Source organism: Colossoma macropomum, unplaced genomic scaffold (genome assembly GCF_904425465.1).
Source record: "Colossoma macropomum unplaced genomic scaffold, Colossoma_macropomum, whole genome shotgun sequence".
Classification (NCBI taxonomy): domain Eukaryota; kingdom Metazoa; phylum Chordata; class Actinopteri; order Characiformes; family Serrasalmidae; genus Colossoma; species Colossoma macropomum.
The window spans coordinates 44,279,321-44,302,019 of record NW_023494787.1 but is presented as its reverse complement, the minus strand read 5'-3'; the positions used below and the strand labels follow the sequence as shown (position 1 = coordinate 44,302,019).

At 42.1% G+C, this 22,699-nt stretch overlaps 1 protein-coding gene across 1 annotated transcript; it reads left to right on the top strand.

Annotated features, from left to right (window-relative positions):
• Window positions 1–2,605: 2,605 nt before the first annotated feature.
• Window positions 2,606–22,083, top strand: dnmt1 (DNA (cytosine-5-)-methyltransferase 1). The gene is made up of 34 exons (XM_036567523.1): window positions 2,606–2,804; window positions 4,017–4,059; window positions 4,191–4,298; window positions 4,391–4,634; window positions 4,748–4,820; window positions 4,998–5,082; window positions 9,059–9,099; window positions 9,220–9,274; window positions 9,400–9,483; window positions 9,629–9,738; window positions 9,833–9,951; window positions 10,039–10,131; window positions 10,221–10,372; window positions 10,477–10,664; window positions 11,893–12,076; window positions 13,947–14,044; window positions 15,373–15,523; window positions 15,697–15,812; window positions 16,054–16,252; window positions 16,895–17,028; window positions 17,147–17,326; window positions 17,557–17,781; window positions 18,601–18,793; window positions 18,890–18,980; window positions 19,071–19,202; window positions 19,293–19,575; window positions 19,683–19,824; window positions 19,904–20,070; window positions 20,184–20,361; window positions 20,726–20,921; window positions 21,049–21,212; window positions 21,370–21,486; window positions 21,591–21,681; window positions 21,775–22,083. The coding sequence occupies exons 1-34, from the start codon at window positions 2,758–2,760 to the stop codon at window positions 21,810–21,812; spliced, it is 4,521 nt and encodes a 1,506-aa protein (XP_036423416.1). The 5' UTR covers window positions 2,606–2,757; the 3' UTR covers window positions 21,813–22,083.
• Window positions 22,084–22,699: the final 616 nt, after the last annotated feature.

Genomic DNA, 22,699 nt, shown 5'->3' with positions numbered 1-22,699 from the left:
ACCCTGCTCTGATGGTGTATCTTGAACTTTTGAAAAATTACAACCGCTTTAGGGTTGATTTTTGGCTCTTTTGAAACGTTTAGCTGGTGAATACAAGGAAGACAGATGGCTAACACAATGCTAGGAGTCTAAATATCTTATTTTCACCATATAACTTCATTAAGAGTCTTCAAATCATCATTTACAACAGGGAGAATGGACACTTCAAACAACAGAAATGGCTTGTCAATTGTGGAGGAGAACTAGCAGAACAGTTTGGACCCCTTTTCTTGGGCTGAAAAGATAAACATGTCAATATATTACATTTTGTGCTGAATAAAGACAAAACCTCTGCTTTCTTTATGGTTTAGTTCCACGGCTGAGGTAAGAGTTGTGCTAAGGCAAGCTTAGTTGTATTTATTAGCCTATTAATAAGTAGCTAGGCTAGCAGGCAGGATTGGTGGACACCACAGGGATTCCCAAAGTATTAGCAAAAGGCATGCTGGGTATTGTAGTGAGAACATTGGTGAATAAAAACATGAATATAATATAAAATTGCTAATTCTGTCAAACTGATGAGTAATCATAGATTATTCACAGCTCCATTCAGAGGGGAAATATTGCGTAACTGCGTCTTAATAAGGAAAATATAATATTTAAGTGAAAAGTTGCTCTTCCACACTAAAACATCTCTGCCTAAGAAAACAGAGCACATTTACTCAAATCCTGAAATGATTTATATAGCTGACTTGGGTCGAATAAACTACATATAATCACTGGATATTCATATTTGAAGACATTTATGTACATATACATATTTTCTAAATGGACTGACACTCAAACTATTTTAAAGAGACAAAATATTATTTTCAAGCAAAGCACTAACACTTTCTTATGTACACCAAGCACTGATAAATCCACCCGTAATGGATTCTACACCAGTGATCGACGTTCATGAGACCAACATTTATCAACATTGTAAAGGACAGCAGCTTCATAGCTATACCCAGATATGTGTAACTTACCTAATTTGCTGTTATTGATGTAATTACACTACAGTTCAAAGTTTGGAAGGAATGTTGTAAATATGATTAAACCAAATCAGTTGCAGATCAGTTTCTAAAACAATTCAAATAAGATGCTGAAGATAATCAGTATGAAGCTGCAAAAAAATGTGTTCAGAATGATGAACAGATTATAAAATGACTAAGAAAGCTGTCTAACATCAAGATTGAAGTTACAATAAATTAACATTTAAAATATCCTATATTTAAAAAGAGATCATCAAACACTGAAGGAGATAACCTGATAAAATTCATTAGAAATAGATACATCTAGATGCATTTTATGATAATAACTTTTTGTTGTTCTCAAAAACTGGTTCTAAAATGTCTTTTGGTGTTTTGTTAATAACATTTACATCTACTTTGTGTGTATAAAATAACAGTGTCGATTAATAAGACTAGTGATAGAAGTTGGTATAAGTACAGTTATGGTGAATTTATACTGAGCATTTTCACATAATGCTTTTTCTCATAGGCCAGTCAGGCATGTCTGTGAGCGAAGGAATGTATTTCTTATTCAGTTCCATTGTAGTATCAATGTAGTATTCAACAAACTTCAACTGCAGAGGTTCCAGAGCAGCATTTAACTAGAATGTTAGCAAGAGTGACAAAATAAAAGACTTTGTAGGAGTTGATTTTACATTTTAAAAAATAACTAAAAAACAAAAAATAAAAAACAAACAAAAAAAAAAAACAAAACACAAAAGCACATTTCAATGCACAATTACTGTTTATTTGCTGAATACAACATATTGGGGAGGAAGAACATAAAATGTAGCCTGTGCAAAGTTATGGTATATTTTAGTTCAGACTTTTGCATGTGAGTGTGTGTGAAAATATAATAATTGATAGCCAGGTTGATGCTGCAATGAGTGATTATCTATAAATTAATATAATAATAATAATAATAATAATAGAAACTTGATATTATTATTACTATTATTATTTGGGCGAATTAAACAGTTCTCGGCTTGCAAAATAAGAGAAATAACACGCTGTTGTCAAGAAAACCTCGTATCTCCAAAATGGTAACTTTACAGGAAAAGGAAAAAAACTACTTTATTTTTAATGTAACTCAATGGAACCAGACTTTTTTTCCACGTCGTTTTGGGCCGTTTCCTTTGGCCCGTTCATCATGAAATTCACACACTGTGTAAAGGGCAACAGGCATTTTTTTTTAATTATATCAAAAACTGAAAAACAAACGGAGATACTGGGTTTTCTTCCGACAGCAGCGACTGCAGGTGTGCCTTATAAACCTGTGTGGGCTGCAGGATTTCCAGCCTTTGTTGGCTCCGCCTTCTCCCTGCGTCATCTGCTCCTCCTGTACCGATCTGCAAAATGGCCGATTCCATTATGATGAAAAGGGGTGATACAATTTAACAAGTGAATAACGAGAGATTTTACTGTTATTATTCTAATTATTTACCAGACATTTGTGTCCGTTTTTCAAGTTTGTCGTGAGTTTTTTAATTAATCTTTAATGTAAACGCACTTGTTTTTTAACGTGAAGGGACCACTTTCCTCTATTCCCCTCTCTGAAGTGATAAAGTGTCCCTAGTTGCCCGCGCTTGTTCACAGCTGCTTACAAACCTCCTCTTGCGGCGAAAAACTGCTGCTGGAGCTTTTTAAACCTTATCGCTTTTAACTGCGGGCTTTTTTTGTGTTCTTATACTCTTACTTGCTGTTTTATCCGCTCTTATTCTCACTTGAAATGCCTACCAGAACCTCATTGTCTTTGCCAGAGGATGTAAAGGAACGGTACGGTGATCTTACTTGGTTTTCAAGTAGGGTTGTGTGGGGAAGTGGTTGCTAAGCTAACGCTGATGCTAAAACTGATGTGAGTCGCGTTAGGAGCTCGCGTGGTATCTCGGTTCCAGCGCTAGTAGTTGTCTGTAAAAAAGGCCGTTTAGTGTGTGCGGAGAGCTAAGCGAGCGATGTGGCTCTCTCGCAGAGTACTGCAGCCAAATGGCAGCCTGTGCTAAAGCAGCGAAGCTAGTTAACCTAGCTGGCTAGCGAGCTACTCCGTTGTTTTGGTCTCGCTTATTTCGCCCGCTGTCATCAAGCAGCCTGAATTTGGCGCCAAATAATGGCTGCTACTGATACCGCCCTGAGTGTGTCGACTCATTCAGAGATTTATAGTCGAGGCAGCCGGATTAACTACAAGATGTGCGTTTTCTGGTCAGCTCACAAATCGTACTTTTATCGTTTGTTCTCTTTCAACTTAAAGAGGACCGATTTTTCCAAATCTCTGTAAACCTGAATCGTTGAGATGTAAAAAGAGTCATTCAGAGTGGATTGATGTGAACTGGTTCATTGAATAGAAACTTACAGATTCTGATTTCTTTACAGTGGTGGTGATGGGAACCAGGGGTCGCAAACACCACCAATGAGCCTACACGTGTCTTCTGAGTTTTTGTATGAAATGTTGATGAGGGTAAAATACGTTTTTTGGGGGGGGCTCTTTTGCTTTAGGACACGCTTCGTGTGCCTTTCCAGCATGAATAGCGTTTTTAAAAATGTGTTTTAGGTCAAAATCTTGTCTTAAACCTATTGCACCAGGCAGTTTGTTCCTAACTATTTCAACTAGCTGTTAAGTTTGCTAATGTAGCTTTTAGAGGCACTAAAATCTTCAGACGCCTGGTTCCTATCACCATGGAGCAATTCACACTATACAACTCTGAGTGACTTCGTTTGCACATTAACCATTCAATTATGCTGAATTTGGAAATGGGTGGGATTCCCCTTTAAGGCACGTGTTGCTAGCAATGCCAGTGTTCACTCCTACAAACGCCTACAGTGTCTGAAATGCTTGTTGAGGCTGTCGTGGAAGCGAAATCATTTCTTCTCATTGCTGATAGCTGTTTATGACTGCCATTAGCAGTTGAGCAACAGATTTCGGGTTCAAGGTTGTGGTCATTAGCAATATGAGTGAATGGAGATTTGATATTGTGCTACTTTTTGATCCCCCAGACTTCAGGTGCTGGAAACAGGTGGCGAGAGTTTGTCAGAAGAGGTAATTGAAGCTCAGTGCATTAAGTTATGCTTAATATCTTAACATTTGTGTTTTCACCTAAGGATATAATGTCTTGCTATGGCCCAACAACATCCTCCTTACGTTAATGCTATGTGTGTCTTCTGTTCTAGGAATGTGTGAAGGAAAAGCTCAGGTTACTGCAGGACTTCCTGCGGGCTGATACTCAGGACCAGCTCAGAAGCCTTGAAGCCAAGCTGAAGAACTCTGAACTTTCCTCTGTAAGTGCTGTTCTTTCAGTTTTAGGGGGTTTGATCTTTGAGGGTCCTATTGATTGATTGGACCTGTTTCTCACCCCTGCTGTTCACTTAAGGAGGTCTACACGTCAGAGGTTAAGGCCGTGCTGAAGAAAGCTCTTGGTTTGGGCAAAGACAGTCAGAGTGACTGTGCAGAGCAGAATGGGCATTCAAACGGCATCTCTGAAAATGGATCTCATGAGGGTAATGGGGAAAAGGAAGGAGCCATGGAAACTCAGGAGGAAGGGGATACCATCAAGTCCCCCAGTGCCACAAAGGGCAGGAGTGGCCGACGCAGCAAAGCAGACTCCGAGCCCAAAAGTAAGCAATGAAGAGTAGTTTTACTTTTGGAGCTTAAGCACTTGTCTTAAGTTTCATCATGCTGTTTCACTTAAATTGGATGTAACGTGGTGTTCTCCTTATCAACCCAACAGAATCTCCTGCCAGTTCCAGGGTCACACGGAACTCTGGGAAACAGCCCACCATCCTGTCAATGTTCTCACGAGTGTAAGAACACGTTAACTCCTTTCGGTGTTGTTTGTATTAATACAAAATTAACTGAAACGGCTGCTGTTCAGTTCTGCCTATATTTATTGTTAAAATGGTGTTTTTACATCTTGAGTTTGTTTCAGGTGTTCAGTGGGTTTATGCAAAGTGAACTGGGTCTGAAACCTTGTTTTGTAGGCCCAAGCGCAAGTCTGATGAAGTGAATGGAGAGACCACAAATGGAGGTGCAGAAAATAAAACTGAGGAAGCTGATGTTGAAGAGGCAAGTACACATGCACTTGCCTGTTGTCTTGTATGTTCAGGGTTGGGATAGCTACTGAAAAATTTGTAGTTAGCTACTTTGTAGCTACTTTCACAAAATTTGGAGCTACAATTTAGCTACTTTTCCAGAAAAAGTAGTGGCTACTTTTTAGCTACTTTTTGAAAAGTAGTGGCTACTTTGAAGGCTTGATTGTCAATGTTGAATCTCCACTTGACACACCAAACAAGCCCAACTGATAGTGTAAACAAGACACTGCATTTAATCATGTGCCAGAAAGAAACACACAATCGAAATGCTGCAAATATACAAAAAGATCACCAAAAAGTAAGTTTAAGTGTAACCAACAATCAAACTTAGACAACCAAAGGTGTGATATCCAACAAAAACGTAGATTAAGTAAAGGCAAAGTCAGTCATTCCAGGTTTTTCCTAACAAAAATAACTAGATACAAACCAATTTTGTGCAAAGCACTGTCAACTGTTAAATATAAAACTGCTCCAATTTAAACATTTCAGCAAGACAGTTAGGCCCAGAAATATTTGGACAGTGACAAGTTTTGGCATTTTAGCTGTTTACCAAAACATATTCAAGATACAGTTGTATAACCATAAACATGGGCTTAAAGTGCAGACTCTCAGCTTTAATTTGAGGGTATTTACATCCTAATTGGAGGAAGGGTTTAGGAATTACAGCTCTTTAATATGTAGCTGCCTCTTTTTCAAGGGACCAAAGGTAATTGGTCAGTTATCTCAAAAGCTATTTCATGGGCTGCATGGGCTATTCCCTCGTTAATGCATCATCAATTAAGCAGGTAAAAGGTCTGGAGTTGGTTCCAGATGTGGCATTTGCATTTGGAAGCTGTTGCTGTGAACCCACAACATGCGGTCAAAGGAGCTCTCAATGGAAGTGAAACAGACCATCATTAGGCTGAAAAAAAAAAAAGAAGAAATCCATCAGAGAGATTGCAGAACTGTTAGGAGTGGCCAAATCAACAGTTTGGTACATTCTGGGGGGAAAAAAAGAGCGCACTGGTGAACTTGGGAACTCAAAAAGGCCTGGAAGTCCACGGAAGACAACAGTGGTGTATGATCGCAGAATCCTTTCTGTGGTGAAGAAAAACCCCTTCACAACATCCACCCAAGTGAAGAACACTCTCCAGGAAGTAGGTGAATCAGTATCTAAGTCTACCATAAAGAGAAGACTTCATAAGAGCAAATACAGAGGGTTCACCACAAGGTGCGAACCATTAATCAGCCTCAAAAATAGTAAGGCCAGATTAGACTTTGCCAAAAAACATCTAAAGAAGCCAGCCCAGTTCTGGAACAGTGTTCTTTGGACGGATGAAACTAAGATCAACCTGTACCAGAACAATGGGAAGAAGAAAGTATGGAGAAGGCTTGGAACAGCTCTTGATCCAAAGCACACCACGTCCTCTGTAAAACATGGTGGAGGCAGTGTGATGGCATGGACATGCATGGCTTCCAATGGCACTGGGTCACTAGTTTTTGATGTGACAGAAGACAGAAGCAGCCGGATGAATTCTGAAGTGTACAGGGATATATGTTCTGCTCAGATTCAACCAAATGTAGCAAGGTTGATTGGACGTCGCTTCACAGTACAGATGGACAATGACCCAAAACATACTGCGAAAGCAACCCAGGAGTTTTTAAGGCAAAGTCGAATATTCTCAATCACCAGATCTCAGCCCGATCGAGCATGCGTTTCACTTGCTTAAGACAAAACTTAAGTGAAGACAGCAGTAAGGCCTGGCAAAGCTTTACAAAGGAGGAAACCCAGCATTTGTTGATGTCCATGGGTTCCAGGCGTAAGGCAGTCGTTGCCTGCAAAGGATTCTCAACAAAGTATTAAAAATGAACGTTTTATTTATGGTAAAGTTTGTTTGTCCAGTTACTTTTGAGCCCCTGAAATGAGGAGGCTTTGTAGAAAAATGGTTGTAATTTCTAAATGTTTCATATGATATTTTTGTTCAACCTCTTGAATTAAAACTGGTCTACACTTCAATTGCATCTCAGTTGTTTCATTTCAAATCGAATGTGGTGGCATGCAGAGCCCAAATCATGAAGATTGTGTTACTGTCCAAATATTTTTGAGCCTAACTATGTACAGACAGGACATTCAGAGTCCCTTGTTAAACTTCAGCAACACTTCAGCCTCAATTCTCATCAGTGACCCTGGCTCTGTGGAGTGCTATTAGTAAAAGTCTTACAAAAATGTTTTTCCACTTTAGCTAAGGCAGGGGTCAGCAACACACGGCTCTTTTACTGCCCTGTTACGGCTCCACAGCAGAACTAGATTTTTAGGTAAAATAATAATCCTCCTTTGCAGTCAAATAAAGCTCTGCTGATCATTCAACACAGTTTTAACAATAAATGGTCTCAAACTCTGGAGTGAATGTATAACTGCTAACAGGGCCGTAACTAGGATCAGAATTTTTGTGAGGTCCATTTTGCAGAAATGTTACTTGCATCTGATTGTGATTAAAATACTACCATATGAGTATTACGGCAACAAGTTTTTCTTTGTTTTTTTTAATTCAATCCTGCTTTTTTTTTTTTTACCCATCTATAACTGTTATGCACCTTTTTCTTTCATTTGTTCCTTCTTCATTCCTCCATTCTTCCATAAAATGCTATTAATGTTCCATAAACTTATTTGACTTTAATTGCCCTGTTTAAATTTAATTGATCATTTAACTATTTATTTGTTTTTCAGCTAAAAAAAATACATTAAACCTACATTAAATCAGGCAGTAGTTTCAAATTGATTTTATTTACCTCTGTCTTTGCTTGTCTCTCTTGCATCTCTGTACTCACTGATTATTGTAAAAGCACACATTGAACATGTTATAAAAAGGCTGTCTGTACCAAAGGCCAGAGGGAAAGGCAGCTACTCATAGTTAATGAGACAAAATATAGTCTAACATACCTGCTGATTTCTTAATGTTTGCTACATGATACTATACCTTCAATATGTTGGTTAACAGTGAACTTTCTCATGTTGCTTGTGGTCTGTTATGAGTAGGTTAAACAATACAACTTTAATTTCACATCTGATCTCTAATGTAGCCCACTATGGAGCCTGTAGCCTAAACTGAGCATCAACTAGAGCTGGACTATAGCATGCTGATTTGGCTAGCCACATTACGAGCAGTTCAAGCAAAAAAATGAAATATAGGGTTTTCATTTTATAATCTTAATTGTGCTCATGAACTCTCAGCTAGCTACATTTTTACCACAGCGATGTTGTGTTAGCTTATAGCCTGTGTGCTGCATACCTGAACACCAAGAAGTCAAAGGTACTCTGGTACTCAGGGCTGTGTAGCGTCTCGTGCAGAGACAGTAGGCAGTTCAGTCTATGGCCGAGCCACAGCTGTACTGAGGTCAGCTGAGAACCTCCCACTGCTCGCTGTGTAGTTTCATCGCGTTTTGGATCTCATAAAACCCTGAGAAAGTTCTGAGGTGCTCGGAATCCTAATGCTAGTTACGAACATGACAGGCGCTGGTTACTGAAGTGATTGCGGACAGCAATAATTAATAAGCGGTGATAGGAGGGTTGAGAAAATAACGCGGCGCTTGGCAGATTTTGATTGTGACCATATTTCAGTGACAGCGCTCACAGAGAACATCAGATTTCATCTAAAAAAAAATGAGGCATAATATTCTGTCCCCAGATTTAAGACGAACATCAATAATTTGGAGATGAATGGACTTACTTGCATTTGTAATCACTCCAGCTGGTTTCTGGATACTAAGTGGTGAAGTCAGCTTCTCTTTCGAATTGCCCCGTTCCACCTTAAATGGTTCTAGCTAACTACAAAAAGCATCATGCTACTTAGCTACTCCCGCATCACTGTATGTTGATACCTGTTTTATAAATTGGAAATGCAAAATGTAGCCTGGCTGCTTGCTTGCTTATTTATTAATTTATTATTATTTTTTTCACACAAAATCTCAAGGTCCGTGAAGAAAAACGTCTTAAAACGGAGTCTGATGAGAAGTAAGTTGTAGCCCAGTTTTATGGTCATCTGAAGTGTTAAAGTCTCATGATGCATTCTCTGATATGCAAGGCAGCCTTTGTACTGTAACTCTTATGCAAAGTGTCTGTCTTGTCTGTCAGACCGGACACTGAAAGCACAAATACTGACAAGACCAAGCCTGTGAGCGCAGCTAAGGTGATGCTCTTTCTTTTTTCTGTCTTTGTTTTTTAGTTTTAAACATAGCACATCTTGTCTGGTTGTTTTTTGGTAAATTTCACTGGCTCAGGGGTTTAATTTCTTTTTTACCCCCTCTATTTCAGACACCTCCTCCGAAGTGTCCTGACTGCAGACAGTATCTGGATGACTCTGACCTGAAGTTTTTCCAGGGAGATCCTGATGATGCGGTAATGTGGAAACTTTCTTTTTCTTTCCCCACTTTCAGCATGGTATGAATATTTCGGTTTAGTGGTATTACTGAAGCTATTGCCATTAATTTAAAGGTCTATTTTTTGTTTATTTCCTCAAATCCCATTTTCTTTTTCTTGGTAGCTCGATGAACCAGAGATGTTGACCGATGAGCGTCTTTCCTTGTTTGACTCAAATGAAGATGGATTTGAAAGCTATGAAGACCTGCCTCAGCACAAGATTACAAACTTCAGGTTGGAGACGGAGACTTGCCCACAGCTCTCTTCACCCTTTCTTTCTTTGCTGTGACCAGTCATTCATTTTGTTTTTCTTCCTGTATCTGGTCAGTGTGTATGACAAGCGAGGCCACCTGTGTCCTTTTGACTCTGGACTCATTGAAAAGAATGTAGAATTGTACTTCAGCTGTGCTGTTAAGCCCATCTATGATGACAACCCTTGCATGGATGGTATGTTCAGAGCTTCCTGAAGTAGAGAATGTGCTATTTCTATCAAATCTAGACAAAACACTCAAAACAAGCTCTTGTAATTTCTAGGTGGAGTCCCTGCTAAAAAGCTTGGACCAATCAATGCCTGGTGGATCACTGGTTTTGATGGTGGAGAGAAAGCTCTGATTGGCTTCACCACAGGTAGTGCTCATTGTAATTACGTCTTGACTTAAGTGATTCGATCTGTTTGGCCTTTGACACTGACTGCGTCTGACTCATGCTTTCTGCAGCCTTTGCTGACTACATCCTTATGGAGCCGAGTGAGGAATACTCACCCATCTTTGCCCTGATGCAAGAGAAGATCTACATGAGCAAGATCGTGGTGGAGTTTCTTCAGAAGAATCCTGATGTTACATATGAGGATTTGCTTAACAAAATTGAGGTAAATGCAATGATAGTTAAACCTCTGTGATGACCACAGAGAGTCTGAAAATAGTGTATAGATGTGTTGTATTCTGTCTAACTGTGGTCCTTGCCTGTTCTCAGACCACGGTGCCTCCTGCTGGTCTGAACTTCAATCGTTTTACTGAGGACACGCTGCTGCGCCATGCTCAGTTTGTGGTGGAGCAGGTGGAGAGCTATGACGAGGCTGGAGATTCGGACGAGCAGCCCATCATCGTTACTCCATGCATGAGAGACCTGATCAAACTGGCTGGAGTAACACTAGGCAAGAGGTAGGTGTGGTGACCTGGAGTGCTACAGCAGGACTCGGTGAGATGTTTCACTGCTATAACGGGCATAGCGCTTGACTTCGGTCAGTGCCATGAGCTGTCAGCTCATGGTTCTGGTGCAGCTGAAAGGGATCACTTGAGACCACAGTGGCTATTATAGTTGGGTAGATGTTCTGTTTTACTGGTGTCAAGATACAAGATCAGGTGTTCTTTAGTAGTGTAGTTTTGTGACCCATCTATGATGGGAGACTGCTTGGCCACTCAACAAGACCCCATGCTGGGAAAATACCTGCTACATGTAACATGAGTGAACAACTGCATCCAGATAAGCTGCAGCAATCACTTTTTTTTGGCTCCGTAAGCCCTTCGATATGAGAAGTTGTCGTTTAAAAAAATAAATAAATTACTTAAGTAAAAGCTAAAACATGAATTTCATTTTTTTTTTTTCACCCAAATGTTTGTTTAGCAAAGGGCCATTTTAAATACATGTTTAGGCAGGTTGGGCTTTTGTGTGTGTGTGTGTGTCAGGTATGACTCTTTAGTGTTCGGTTATTAATGTGTTCACTTTGGGGTCACACCTGGTGAGTAACTGTTAAACCAATTGTGCTGGTGTTGCTGCTTGTGCTCTGTTCATGTCTAATACTCCTCTGGCGTTCCCTAATGCAGCATGCTGTTGTACTGGTAGGTAACTCCTGATTTGCGTCTCTGGAGTGCTTGTGGTATTCATTGTGTTTCTTGACTGACGCCTAACTGCAGTGGGCTCTGTTGATGCCAGGCTTCATCAGTGGCTGTTGGGGGTGGGTGATGTAGCCCTACCATGTGAACCATGGCTCTTACTGTACCTACGGGATTTACTGTAAAAATGGTTTGAGCTTAGTTGTCCAGTGTTGGTGCTTGAGCTATTGTAAACATGGAATAGAGTGCCCTCTATTGACTGTACACAGCCAGTCTTGAGAAGGAGGGGGAGGGGGGCCGCAGATAATTGAAATGGGCCGTTTTGCGCCTGCCTGCACTCACTTGAACTGGGCTTCAGATTCGCACGACCACACAGGCATTTGTAAAAAACAGCCTACGTCACCCTGCCCTGAAGAGCTCTGCATTCATTGACTCTCCTTTATTCCCATAATGATCAGCTGCATGGTTCCATCTCGGCTTGACTGGTAGTGATTTCATCTTGTCGTTCCGATGTGTTTGTGCTTCATGTGCGGGTTTTTCCCTTCCCTGATTACAGGAGAGCAGCCAGAAGACAGGCCATTCGTCATCCTACAAAGATAGAGAAGGATGTCAAGGGCCCAACTAAAGCTACCACTACTAAGCTGGTGTACCAGATCTTTGACACCTTTTTCTCAGATCAGATTGATCAGAATAATAAAGAGGGAGGTGGAGTCAAAAGACAGCGTTGTGGGGTCTGTGAGGTAAGCTTCCCCTTTCAGAATGTGTTCCTCTGCTTGAACTAGTTTAAACTAGTCATAATGACTCCTTGTTAAACTCCCTTATGTATCCCTGCAACTAGGGATGGACCGATACCTGTGATACCTGATCCTTATTGGCCAGTACTAACTCTGTCTAACCTAACTACATTTAAGTCTTTGTGTACAAATCACACTTTTTAAATTTTATTCTGGTGAAATTTGTGCTCTGTCACAAAACATTCAGCTTGACTGGCTGACATTTACTTGACATTTTGTGTGTGAGAACCTTTTTTGTTTATTTACTATAAAAGTAGTATTTACTATTAAATGATTAGTAATAAGAACCATTTAACCACAAAGTATTTTTATTATGCGAATAACAGAATCGAATAGAGAGAATCTGATGTGTACACAAGCACAAAGCACCTTCTCTGGCATGACAAAAGGTGTTGATGTTTCACATTGGAGTTTCTCAAGTGACTTGTGTCCTACATGTGTCCTGTACACTCATGCTCATATTCAGCTGGGGCAGAGTCTGGCATGTAAATATTACAATTATGTAATATGTAACGCTGACATGCCAAAAGCCATGGGACGGGAACTGGTATCGTGTAGGACCCCCTCTGGCAAAGTGCAGCAACTCGACATGGCATCAATTCCACAAGTGTACGGAAACCATGCCATTTAAATGGCCGCCCACATGTCCATGGTATTTGTAGTTGCAGGATCTCTGGTGTGAATGGACCTCAGTCACATCCAATAAATGCTTGATCGGGCTCGTGTTGGGCCACATTATTACTTAGGAACTCTCCAGCCTCTTAAACCCAGTGGCACAGTGCATTATCCTGCTGGAATATCCCATCACTGTGGGGGTACATGAAGTCCATGAAGGGCTACAAGTGGTCACCAAGCAATGAAACTTAGCGGTCAGTGATTTTAGGTGGAGCAGTGGACCCGACCCATGAGAGCACACCCCACACCAGTATGGAACCACCACCAGCCTGCACAATACATTGTTGACAACTGGGATCCCATGAAACCATGGATCCCAGCACTCTGGTGGGTCTTCTGCTCCCATATCCCACGGAAGCTAAAGAACACTGCACTGACCTGCGGGATGTGCATCACTGAATGTGGATGTGATCTCTTCCGGAGTTACTTGTCTGTTTGCATGGGCAATTCTGGCCAGATGATGACTGTCAGTCATGAAGCACCCGTGGGCAGCCACTGCACTGTCCGCTGTGGGTGGTAATGCCTTCTATGACTTACTCCACACGTGACGCTTGTGGATTGAAGAATGTTAAATGCTTGCCCAACTTCGGCAATGGGATGTCCCGTCAGTCAGCAGCCCAGCTCCTGAAAAACAACCCCACACCATAATTCCTTCTCCACCAAATTTCACACTTGGCTCAATGCAGTCAGACCCATTCTCCTGGCAACCGCCAAACCCAGACTCGTCCATCGGATTGTCAGACAGAGAAGCTTGATTCGTCACTCCAGAGAACACATCTCCACTGCTCTGGAGTCCAGTGGCGGCGCTTTACACCGCTGCATTGTGCTTGGTGATGTAAGGCTTGGATGCAGCTGCTTGGTCATGGAAACCCATTCCATGAAGCTCTCTACGCTGTTCTTGAGCTAATCTGAAGGCCACATGAAGTTTGGAGGTCTGTAGCGATTGACTGCAGAAAGTTGGTGACTCGGCTCTATCTATGGGCACGCGTACATCTCTACTGCCAATGTGATGTCACAAGAATGAAAAACGTGGTCTAAGGGCGTTTTTAAGACTCATTTAAAAAAGATTGTTGGATCTTTACGAGTTTTGATCTAGTGTTCTAGTGCACTGTAATAACGATGTGACTTTGTGTATCACCAGGTATGCCAAGCTCCAGACTGTGGCAAGTGCTCTGCCTGTAAAGACATGATCAAATTTGGAGGCAGTGGCCGCAGTAAGCAGGCCTGTCAGAAGAGGAGGTATGCTCAGTTTTAGTCACACTAAATGATGCAGGGCTCTGTAACAGACCACCTACGTGTGAATGCTTTAACAAGACTTAACGTTAACAAAAGCACTCATTGTTTAGTTTTTTACAGGCCATTTTGTTTTATTATGACCATTACACAGCCGTATAACGGAGCCCTTAACCAAGATCTCAGGGTATTTCTCTCCTCTAAAACAAATGTGGTTCGATTCTTCTCATTTTCTTTGTTATTCAGTGTTTATTTAAATTTATCTGTATTGATCTATTATTGGAAAGTTGTTTGATTGCAAAAATTGCTAGGAAAGGTACAACATGAAGTCACAGTAGCTTTTCTGACCTTCTTAATGAGATTTAAAGTCCTTCTTATTATTATTAGTATTATTATTATTATTATTATTATTATTTTTAACCAGTCTAAGCTCATCTGGGTACATGTAATCTTTGCTCTGTAAGGCCTTTAGGAGCGTTTTTTTTTATTGTGCTAGAACTCAATGTTCTAATCTTGTTTTGAGCAGTCTGCTTGCTTGGTGTGTGAATAATGATAATGAACACCAGACTTTGTTGTGTAAGGGTGGGTAGGTGTGTGTGTGTGGGTATTCCCCCACCTTCCTTATTCTATTAAATAAACTCTCTGAAGGAAAGTATAGGAAGACAATTTTGACTTGGATGTGGATTTTTACCTTTAATTTGAAAACCAGATTACAGAAATAACCTCCGTTTCAGTCCTGGTTTTAACAAGCCCTCATCCTCGCGGACTCCTTTCCCTCCGGGGAATCCCCAGCACCATCTTAAGGGCTGTTACGTGACCTTTAGCTCAAGTGAGGGGATTTAGATGAGCTCTCGGAGAGGAGAGGAATAGAGCGAACACCCGTGTCGACTTCAGCAGCAGAACTCACCCAGAAATCATTAGAACCTGACTCATTTTTCCTTTTAAAACCCCAGAGAAATGATGGACAAAGCTCTTTCAGCTATAGCAATAAACTACTTTGAAATGCTTAACATCTTTAAGACCATAGCATTCAATTTGCTGGGCTTTAAGTTAAACTAGTCCATCAGTTATGCGTAACTGCTAATAAGTCACCACTTCTCTGCTAGCTGGCTCATTAGCTGCATGGCTAACAAGAACAAAAAGAAAGGTACTACACCGCAATGGGTGCGTTACATTTAAATTCGCCCCTCACTGTCGCCTTCACCCCTTCTGCTGTGCGTGGTCATTTATGTGAAATAGATATGACTGGCATCTGAGTGCTGAGTCAAAGTGGGTGAGGGCATGTTCAAAATTTTGAAACGGGAACCTAAGTGGGCTTCTTGTATTTTACGCAGATGTCCCAACATGGCTGTGAAAGAAGCAGAAGATGATGAGAATATGGATGAGGAAGATGTTTTGCCACTTCTGAAAGACACAAAGAAAGTATCTCAAGCTAAGAAGAAGCAGACCAAGAATAAGATCACATGGGTGGGAGAGCCCATTAAGGTATGTATGTACTTCTGTTGCAGCTACTGTAGTTCATGGAAGAAAAAAATGCAAGTGTATTTAAATGTTTTATCTATAAGCATGTTTGGCCCATGTTAATTGGATTGGTCAGTGCAAGCATTTATTAGCACTGCTGGCATTCTTTTTTATATTGGTTTCTTTCCACCTTTCAGACTGAAGGAAGAAGAGATTATTATATGAAGGTCCGTGTAGAGAATGAGGTGCTGGAAGTTGGAGACTTTGTGTCTGTCAGCCCAGATGATCCCTCTCATCCACTCTACCTTGCAAGGTAACTTTCAGATTATGCTTTTTAAAATTCCGTGTGTGATTTTAATGTTGCCATCAATTCCTTGTAGAAAAACTAATAGTTAATACAGGTTTCATGAAATTTAGTACATTTTTAGCTGTTTGATCCCAAAGTATATTGTCTAAACTTATTTATAAATGATTATAATATATTTTATTAATTTATTTGTTTTGTATAATTCTCAAAATCCTGCTTGGTGGGTCCCCAATTATTTGGTGTTCAGGATCACAGCTTTGTGGGATGATGGTGAGAAAATGTTTCACGCACACTGGTTCTGCCGTGGTACGGACACAGTTCTGGGCGAGTCCTCGGACCCACTGGAGCTCTTCCTTGTGGACGAATGCGAGGACATGCAGCTGAGCTTTGTGCATGGCAAAGTTAATGTCCTTTACAAGGCTCCCTCAGAAAACTGGTTCATGGAGGTGCGATTCCTTTTACCCCACGTCTCTTATTGCTTAAATACATACTCAAATATGGTTAAATCTGATTGTACAGATGCAGCAAAAGATGAAGCTGATGAAGAAAATCATTGGTGAAATATGTTCATGCTCATTTTACAACCAAACTCACATCTGGTTGGAGTGTGTAAATTTGAGTAAACTTTAAACACAATGTTTTATTTGCATTAACAAAAGTATTTGTAATACCAGTAACACTAATTTGTGCATGACAATTCAGTGCAGAAATTGTTCTAATTTTACATGCACATTGGTGTAGTCAGTAGAGGGAACAGTGCACTTAGTACTTGACCCCAAACTCCACCTATGAGCGCGGCCTTTGGCTCTCGAGCCACTTAGTGCTTTCTTTTGGTTGGTTCCCTACTGAAATACAAATAAGGTACTGATAGGCTGGTGCATTATTTGTAGTGAAGAGGATTATTTGCACACAATCTCTTGTCTCAGTGTTTTAAGAAAGTACTATGAATCAAACACAGTAGTAGTTTGTACATCATTAAAGGCAGTCAAATTGACACTCTTTTTGCAGCTTTCACTTCTGTAGGTCAGCTTAACTGTTTCTGTAGGGCTTTATGTAGTTTTTCTGTTCTACATGTTTTATCTTCTCAGGGTGGCATGGATGATGACATTAAGGTCATTGAGGATGACGGTAAAAGCTTCTTTTATCAGCTGTGGTACGATGGTGATTTTGCTCGGTTTGAAACTCCACCCAAAGTCATGCCAGATGAAGATTGCAAGTACAAGTGAGTTTTGTATTATACCTTTGTCGAACTAGATTCTGTGACAATGATTAACTCATTTCAGTGAATAACATTGTACAGACAAAGGAGACCTTTTCTCAGATTGACGAATGTTGTGCAGGTTTTGCGCCAGCTGCACCAGGAATAAGGAGAAACAGGAGCAGGAAACGCCTCGTGTATTTGATCCTCTGGAGGATGAGGAGAGTGACTCTAAAGTGTTTTATTCTCTGGCCTGCCTGAAGGGAGAACAGTACAAGGTGGGGGATAGTGTCTACCTCCCACCTGAGGCTTTCAGTTTTGGGTAAGCATTGTACCAATTAAACATTCTGAAAAAAGGTTCATTGTCAGAGCAGTACATGCTGCAGCTATGTAAACAGTAGTTTAATTCAGCCTGTAATGTGGCTTAAAGTTGCACATAAAATCATACTGTGATGCACATTACTTCAGCTGCCTGCCAACTTTTAATTGCTTTTCATATTTCTAGTCAAACTATCTCTTTACTTTGTGCGTTTGTCCTTTCATTTATTCCAGAGTAAAGGCTGCAAGCCCGGTGAAGCGTCCTCACCGGAAGGAAGATGTAGATGAGGATCTGTATCCGGAATACTACAGGAAGTCCTCAGACTACATCAAGGGTTCCAACCTGGATGCTCCAGAGCCTTTCCGTGTTGGCCGTATCAAGGAGATCTTCTGCAACAAGCGCAGCAATGGCAAACCAGACACATCAGAGATCAAACTGCGCATTTACAAACTCTACAGGTATGTCGCTGTAGCACAGCATGTGCTACCCCGGGCTCAAGGAGGAGGCTGGAGGCAGGGTTCAGGGTTGCAGCAGCCATTACTTTAATTCACACCCTTTTAATGCACACAAAGCAAAACCTAACCAAAAGATCCACTATGCTGGCCACTTTTCAGTGGCTTCAGCCAGACTTTTCAGTCCTTCTCCTAAATAAGCTTTTCAGCTCTTCAGTCCTTGTTGCTGCTGCTCGTCCCTCTCTCTGTTCCCTCTCAGCTCTTTTAAAAGGCGCTCACGCTGCCAGCCAGATCAGCATCAGCTGGCTCTCATTGAGCACCCGAGCCGAGAGGGAACGAGAGCTCGCCACTCCGCCTCCCCGTCACCGCCCCCAGCTTGCAGCTCGGCCTCACTGCTTACCAGGGGGTGGGGCTCGGGTGGCGGACCTCGGGACTCGCTCGTGCCTTTTGTGGCCGGCACCATCGTCGTCCTCCACCTGCCGCCGTCACTCGCGTGACTGGCGTCCCTTGGCGGAGCTCAGGCTTTGCACTCCGCCCCCTTCACACTCGCGGCTCTCTCCCTACCGTCCTGGCTGAGGTTCGTCACCGCTGGGTGTTCAGGCCCCGCCTTCCTGCCAGCTCTCGCGGCTGCCATCGTCGGGGCCCGGGGGGCGGGCGCATGCCACAGTCGCTAATAAATAAAAGCTGCTTGTCAGTGGACTGGTTACTATAACTTCTCTGGCTTTTACTAATTATTGCAGTATTTCTATCTGAATCTCTTAAGTTAGTGGTTTTTGCCAGGAAGGACTTCCACACTGTGGGGATTAAGTTTATAATTGTTTCCAGACCCGAGAACACGCACAAAGGACCAAAGGCAGGCTACCACACAGATATAAATCGACTTTACTGGAGTGATGAGGAGGTAACTGTGAGCATGGCAGACGTGCTGGGCCGGTGTCGAGTGGAGTATGGAGAGGACCTGGTGGAGAGCATGCAGGAGTATTCCAGTGGTGGACCTGATAGATTCTACTTCCTAGAGGTAAGACTGGAATACCTGCTCAGAAAAAAAAAAAAGCTTCGGTAAAGGATTGTGTTTGCATAAAGATGAATGAGACTGCTTTTGTCCTTACACCAGGCCTACAATGCCAAATCCAAAAGCTTTGAGGACCCACCAAACCATGCTCGTTCTGTTGTGAACAAAGGCAAAGGAAAAGGCAAGGGAAAAGGTAAAATGTGTAGACTTTACCGTTTTATTGAATTGTTTATCAGATTTTATGCAAAGGTAGTTTGGGTGCTTAACATTGTATCTTTTGCAGGTAAAGGAAAAGGGAAAGCTTCCTCACAGGACACGCAGGAGCAAGAGCCTCAGGAGCTCAAGGTCCCCAAGCTGCGCACGCTTGATGTGTTCTCAGGCTGTGGTGGTCTATCTGAAGGCTTCCACCAAGCAGGTAGGGGATTATTTTCAAACTAGACTACTGCATTTTCTAATCCTGACCATCCATCTTCCTTTTAAAATTAAACTAAATTTTACTTTTTAGGCATCTCTGAGACCAACTGGGCAATTGAGATGTGGGATCCTGCTGCACAGGCTTTCAGGCTGAATAACCCTGGCACCACAGTGTTCACAGAGGACTGCAATGTGCTGCTCAAGCTGGTAATGTCTGGAGAGAAGACTAACTCCCTTGGCCAGAAGCTCCCACAGAAGGGTGATGTGGAGATGCTGTGTGGAGGGCCACCTTGCCAAGGTTTCAGTGGAATGAACCGCTTCAACTCGCGCACTTATTCCAAGTTCAAGAACTCCCTGGTTGTCTCTTATCTGAGGTGAGGACAGTACATCTGGATCATGTGCTTGCAATATGATGTAATGGTTGTCTGCAACTTGAGCAGGTGGTGTGGGGCCATTTTCATATGAAAATCTTTCTTTTCAGTTACTGTGACTACTACAGGCCGAAGTTCTTCCTGCTGGAAAACGTCAGGAACTTTGTGTCCTTTAAGCGCTCCATGGTCTTAAAACTCACTCTACGCTGTCTGGTCCGCATGGGCTACCAGTGCACATTTGGTGTACTGCAGGTGTGTTTCTCAGATACTCGTTTCTCTCTTTTAATATTACTGTTTGTGTCCATGGCATTAACCCTTGCTCCTCATGTAGGCAGGGCAGTATGGAGTGGCCCAAACACGACGCAGGGCAATTATCCTGGCTGCTGCTCCGGGTGAGAAGCTCCCTCGCTACCCCGAACCACTGCATGTGTTTGCTCCACGAGCATGCTCCCTCAACGTTGTGGTGGATGACAAGAAATATGTCACCAACGTCACACGGTAACTGAGCACAAACTAACCTCAGTAGATCTAGACTTGGTAGATTACTTCCTCTTTGCCTCTGTGGATGTTATATTGTAGGTCACAAGCTAAAGTGTATTTTCCTCCCTTAGAGGAAATGGTGGTATCTACCGCACCATTACAGTGCGGGACACTATGTCTGACCTCCCAGAGATCCGGAATGGAGCGTCTGCTTTGGAGATCTCCTACAACGGGGAGCCACAGTCCTGGTTCCAGAGGCACATCCGCGGTGCACAATACCAGCCCATTCTCAGGGACCATATCTGCAAGGTTTGTCTTACTGAGGCTTTGTTGTCATTAAGCTACTTTGTAATATACTGCACCACATCAAATGCTGCTAACCTCCATGCAGACTCCTGGGTGTGAGTCTGGTGCTGAGAGGTCTGGTTTGGCAGTTCATCTTTAATGAGTTTGTACCCCTGGTGAAGAATAAGCTTAAGGATTTGTGGTTTGAGTCTTCAGAATATTATCTTTTAAATGGTTATTTGGCCTGAATATTTAAGACAGTGTGCTGAAGTAAGGCTTTTCATACAGAAGTTGTTGGTCAGTGTCCAGAATGTAAAACTGAAGCTATTCATTCAGCTATTAAAACTTGCATCTCGATGTATCTCGATGTATCTCGCGCTCTTTATAGGACATGAGTGCCTTGGTGGCAGCCCGTATGCGTCACATTCCTCTGGCCCCAGGCTCGGACTGGAGAGACCTGCCCAATATTGAGGTGCGGCTGCCGGATGGGACCACCACAAAGAAGCTTCGCTACACGCACTCCGACAAAAAGAATGGACGCAGCGGCACTGGCGCGTTGAGGGGAGTATGTGCCTGTGCTGGAGGTAAGTTATGTTGAGCAATGTTTTTTAGTACTTTCTTTGTGCGGTAACGAGTCTAGTTGGCCTCATTGAACTCTCACTTAGACTGAATTGCATTGCTAACCTAGGTCCTTTCATTCTGTCACATTAGGCAAGCCCTGTGATCCTGCAGACAGGCAGTTCAACACTCTGATCCCGTGGTGTCTGCCTCACACGGGTAACCGCCACAACCACTGGGCAGGGCTGTACGGCAGGCTGGAGTGGGATGGCTTCTTCAGCACCACTGTTACCAATCCTGAGCCTATGGGCAAGCAGGTAACTGAACACATTGGGCACTTGCACCTGTGCTACTATTGTTGTGGTATAGTCAGTTTGTGTCCTTTTTATGTAGGCTACATACAGAAAATATAAAATTGTATATACAATTGATGGAGCAGCATTGCGGAATTAAAGTCATGATGTCTCCTACCAGGGACGTGTGCTACACCCAGAGCAGCATCGTGTGGTCAGCGTTAGGGAATGCGCTCGCTCACAAGGCTTCCCAGATACGTACCGCTTCTTTGGCAACATCTTGGACAAACACAGACAGGTATAGTGTAGTAACACAGACAGTATAGGTATAGTTTAAAAACTTTGAGAACCCAGCTAGTCTGCTACTTTTGCCTGATAAATCAGCTTGTCTGCTTTTGCTAGGTTGGGAATGCAGTGCCTCCACCCCTTGCTAAAGCCATTGGACTTGAAATCAAGAAATGTGCCCACGAGAAGATGAGGGAGAATGCAACAGGTGAGGCCTTACAATCCTTATAGTACTGAAGTCCCTTAAGGTTTTGTGTCAATAACATTTTAATTAAATTTTTTTTTCTTCTTGTTCTTCCAGAGCCTGTGAAACAGGAGAAGATGGAGGTTTGTGACTAGAGCTACTCCTCAGCAGATTGAATTTCTCACCTCAGCCTATTCAGCCCATTCCATTAACTCATAAGCTGTTGTCGAGCCTGGCTATTCAGATGGCGTCTCTATGGACGGTTTGTGCAGTGCCATTTCAAGTGATGTTTTATCAATTTCTAAATGTGATTTTTAACCATGTATTTGCAATCTCCACTCTGAGACAGTGGAATAAATTCTATGTAGTTTTTATATGTTGTAATATTTCAAATAAAGCTCTTATGGATGTCATGTGTTTAATATACCTGGTTTTGCCTACTGTGGTACCTGGTGATATTGTTCCATGGCTTCAGGCAGTAGGTTGTTAATCCTACTGTAGTGCTAGTTATGCTTCACAAATGCAGACTGAACTCAGACATGGGGTGAGCCCAGTCAGTCCAAAGGGGGCGCTGTAGCAGAGTGTAAGGCTTTCGGGGCAATATATCTGCACAAATCTGGTGCCAAGGAATCCTATGAAATTGAGCTTAATTCTGCAAAAAATGTTGGAGTTTTGGAACCTAAGTCACCAAATACCAGTCAAATACAGGGGTGGCACTTGCACTGTAAAAATCCTATACAGCTTTACCTCAAACCTTTTGATCAACTGTTGCAAAACTTTACAAACATCTGTCCTAGGAGTCATATATTGATTGTTATTGATTGTTTTTGTCCACATTCTGCTACTGTGTGCTGTCCTGGCTCAAATTCTGTGGTGCTGACAGCATTTTGAAAAAACATAGCCACCATTGGCAAAACAGGATTCTGCAGGCATTTGACTGGCTTACAATTGGCCACTCTTTCCACTTGTTGGAGTTCGAGACATCAGCCACAAGTTTTAAAACACAAATACAGACCAGACTTGGTTCAGACATACAGAATAA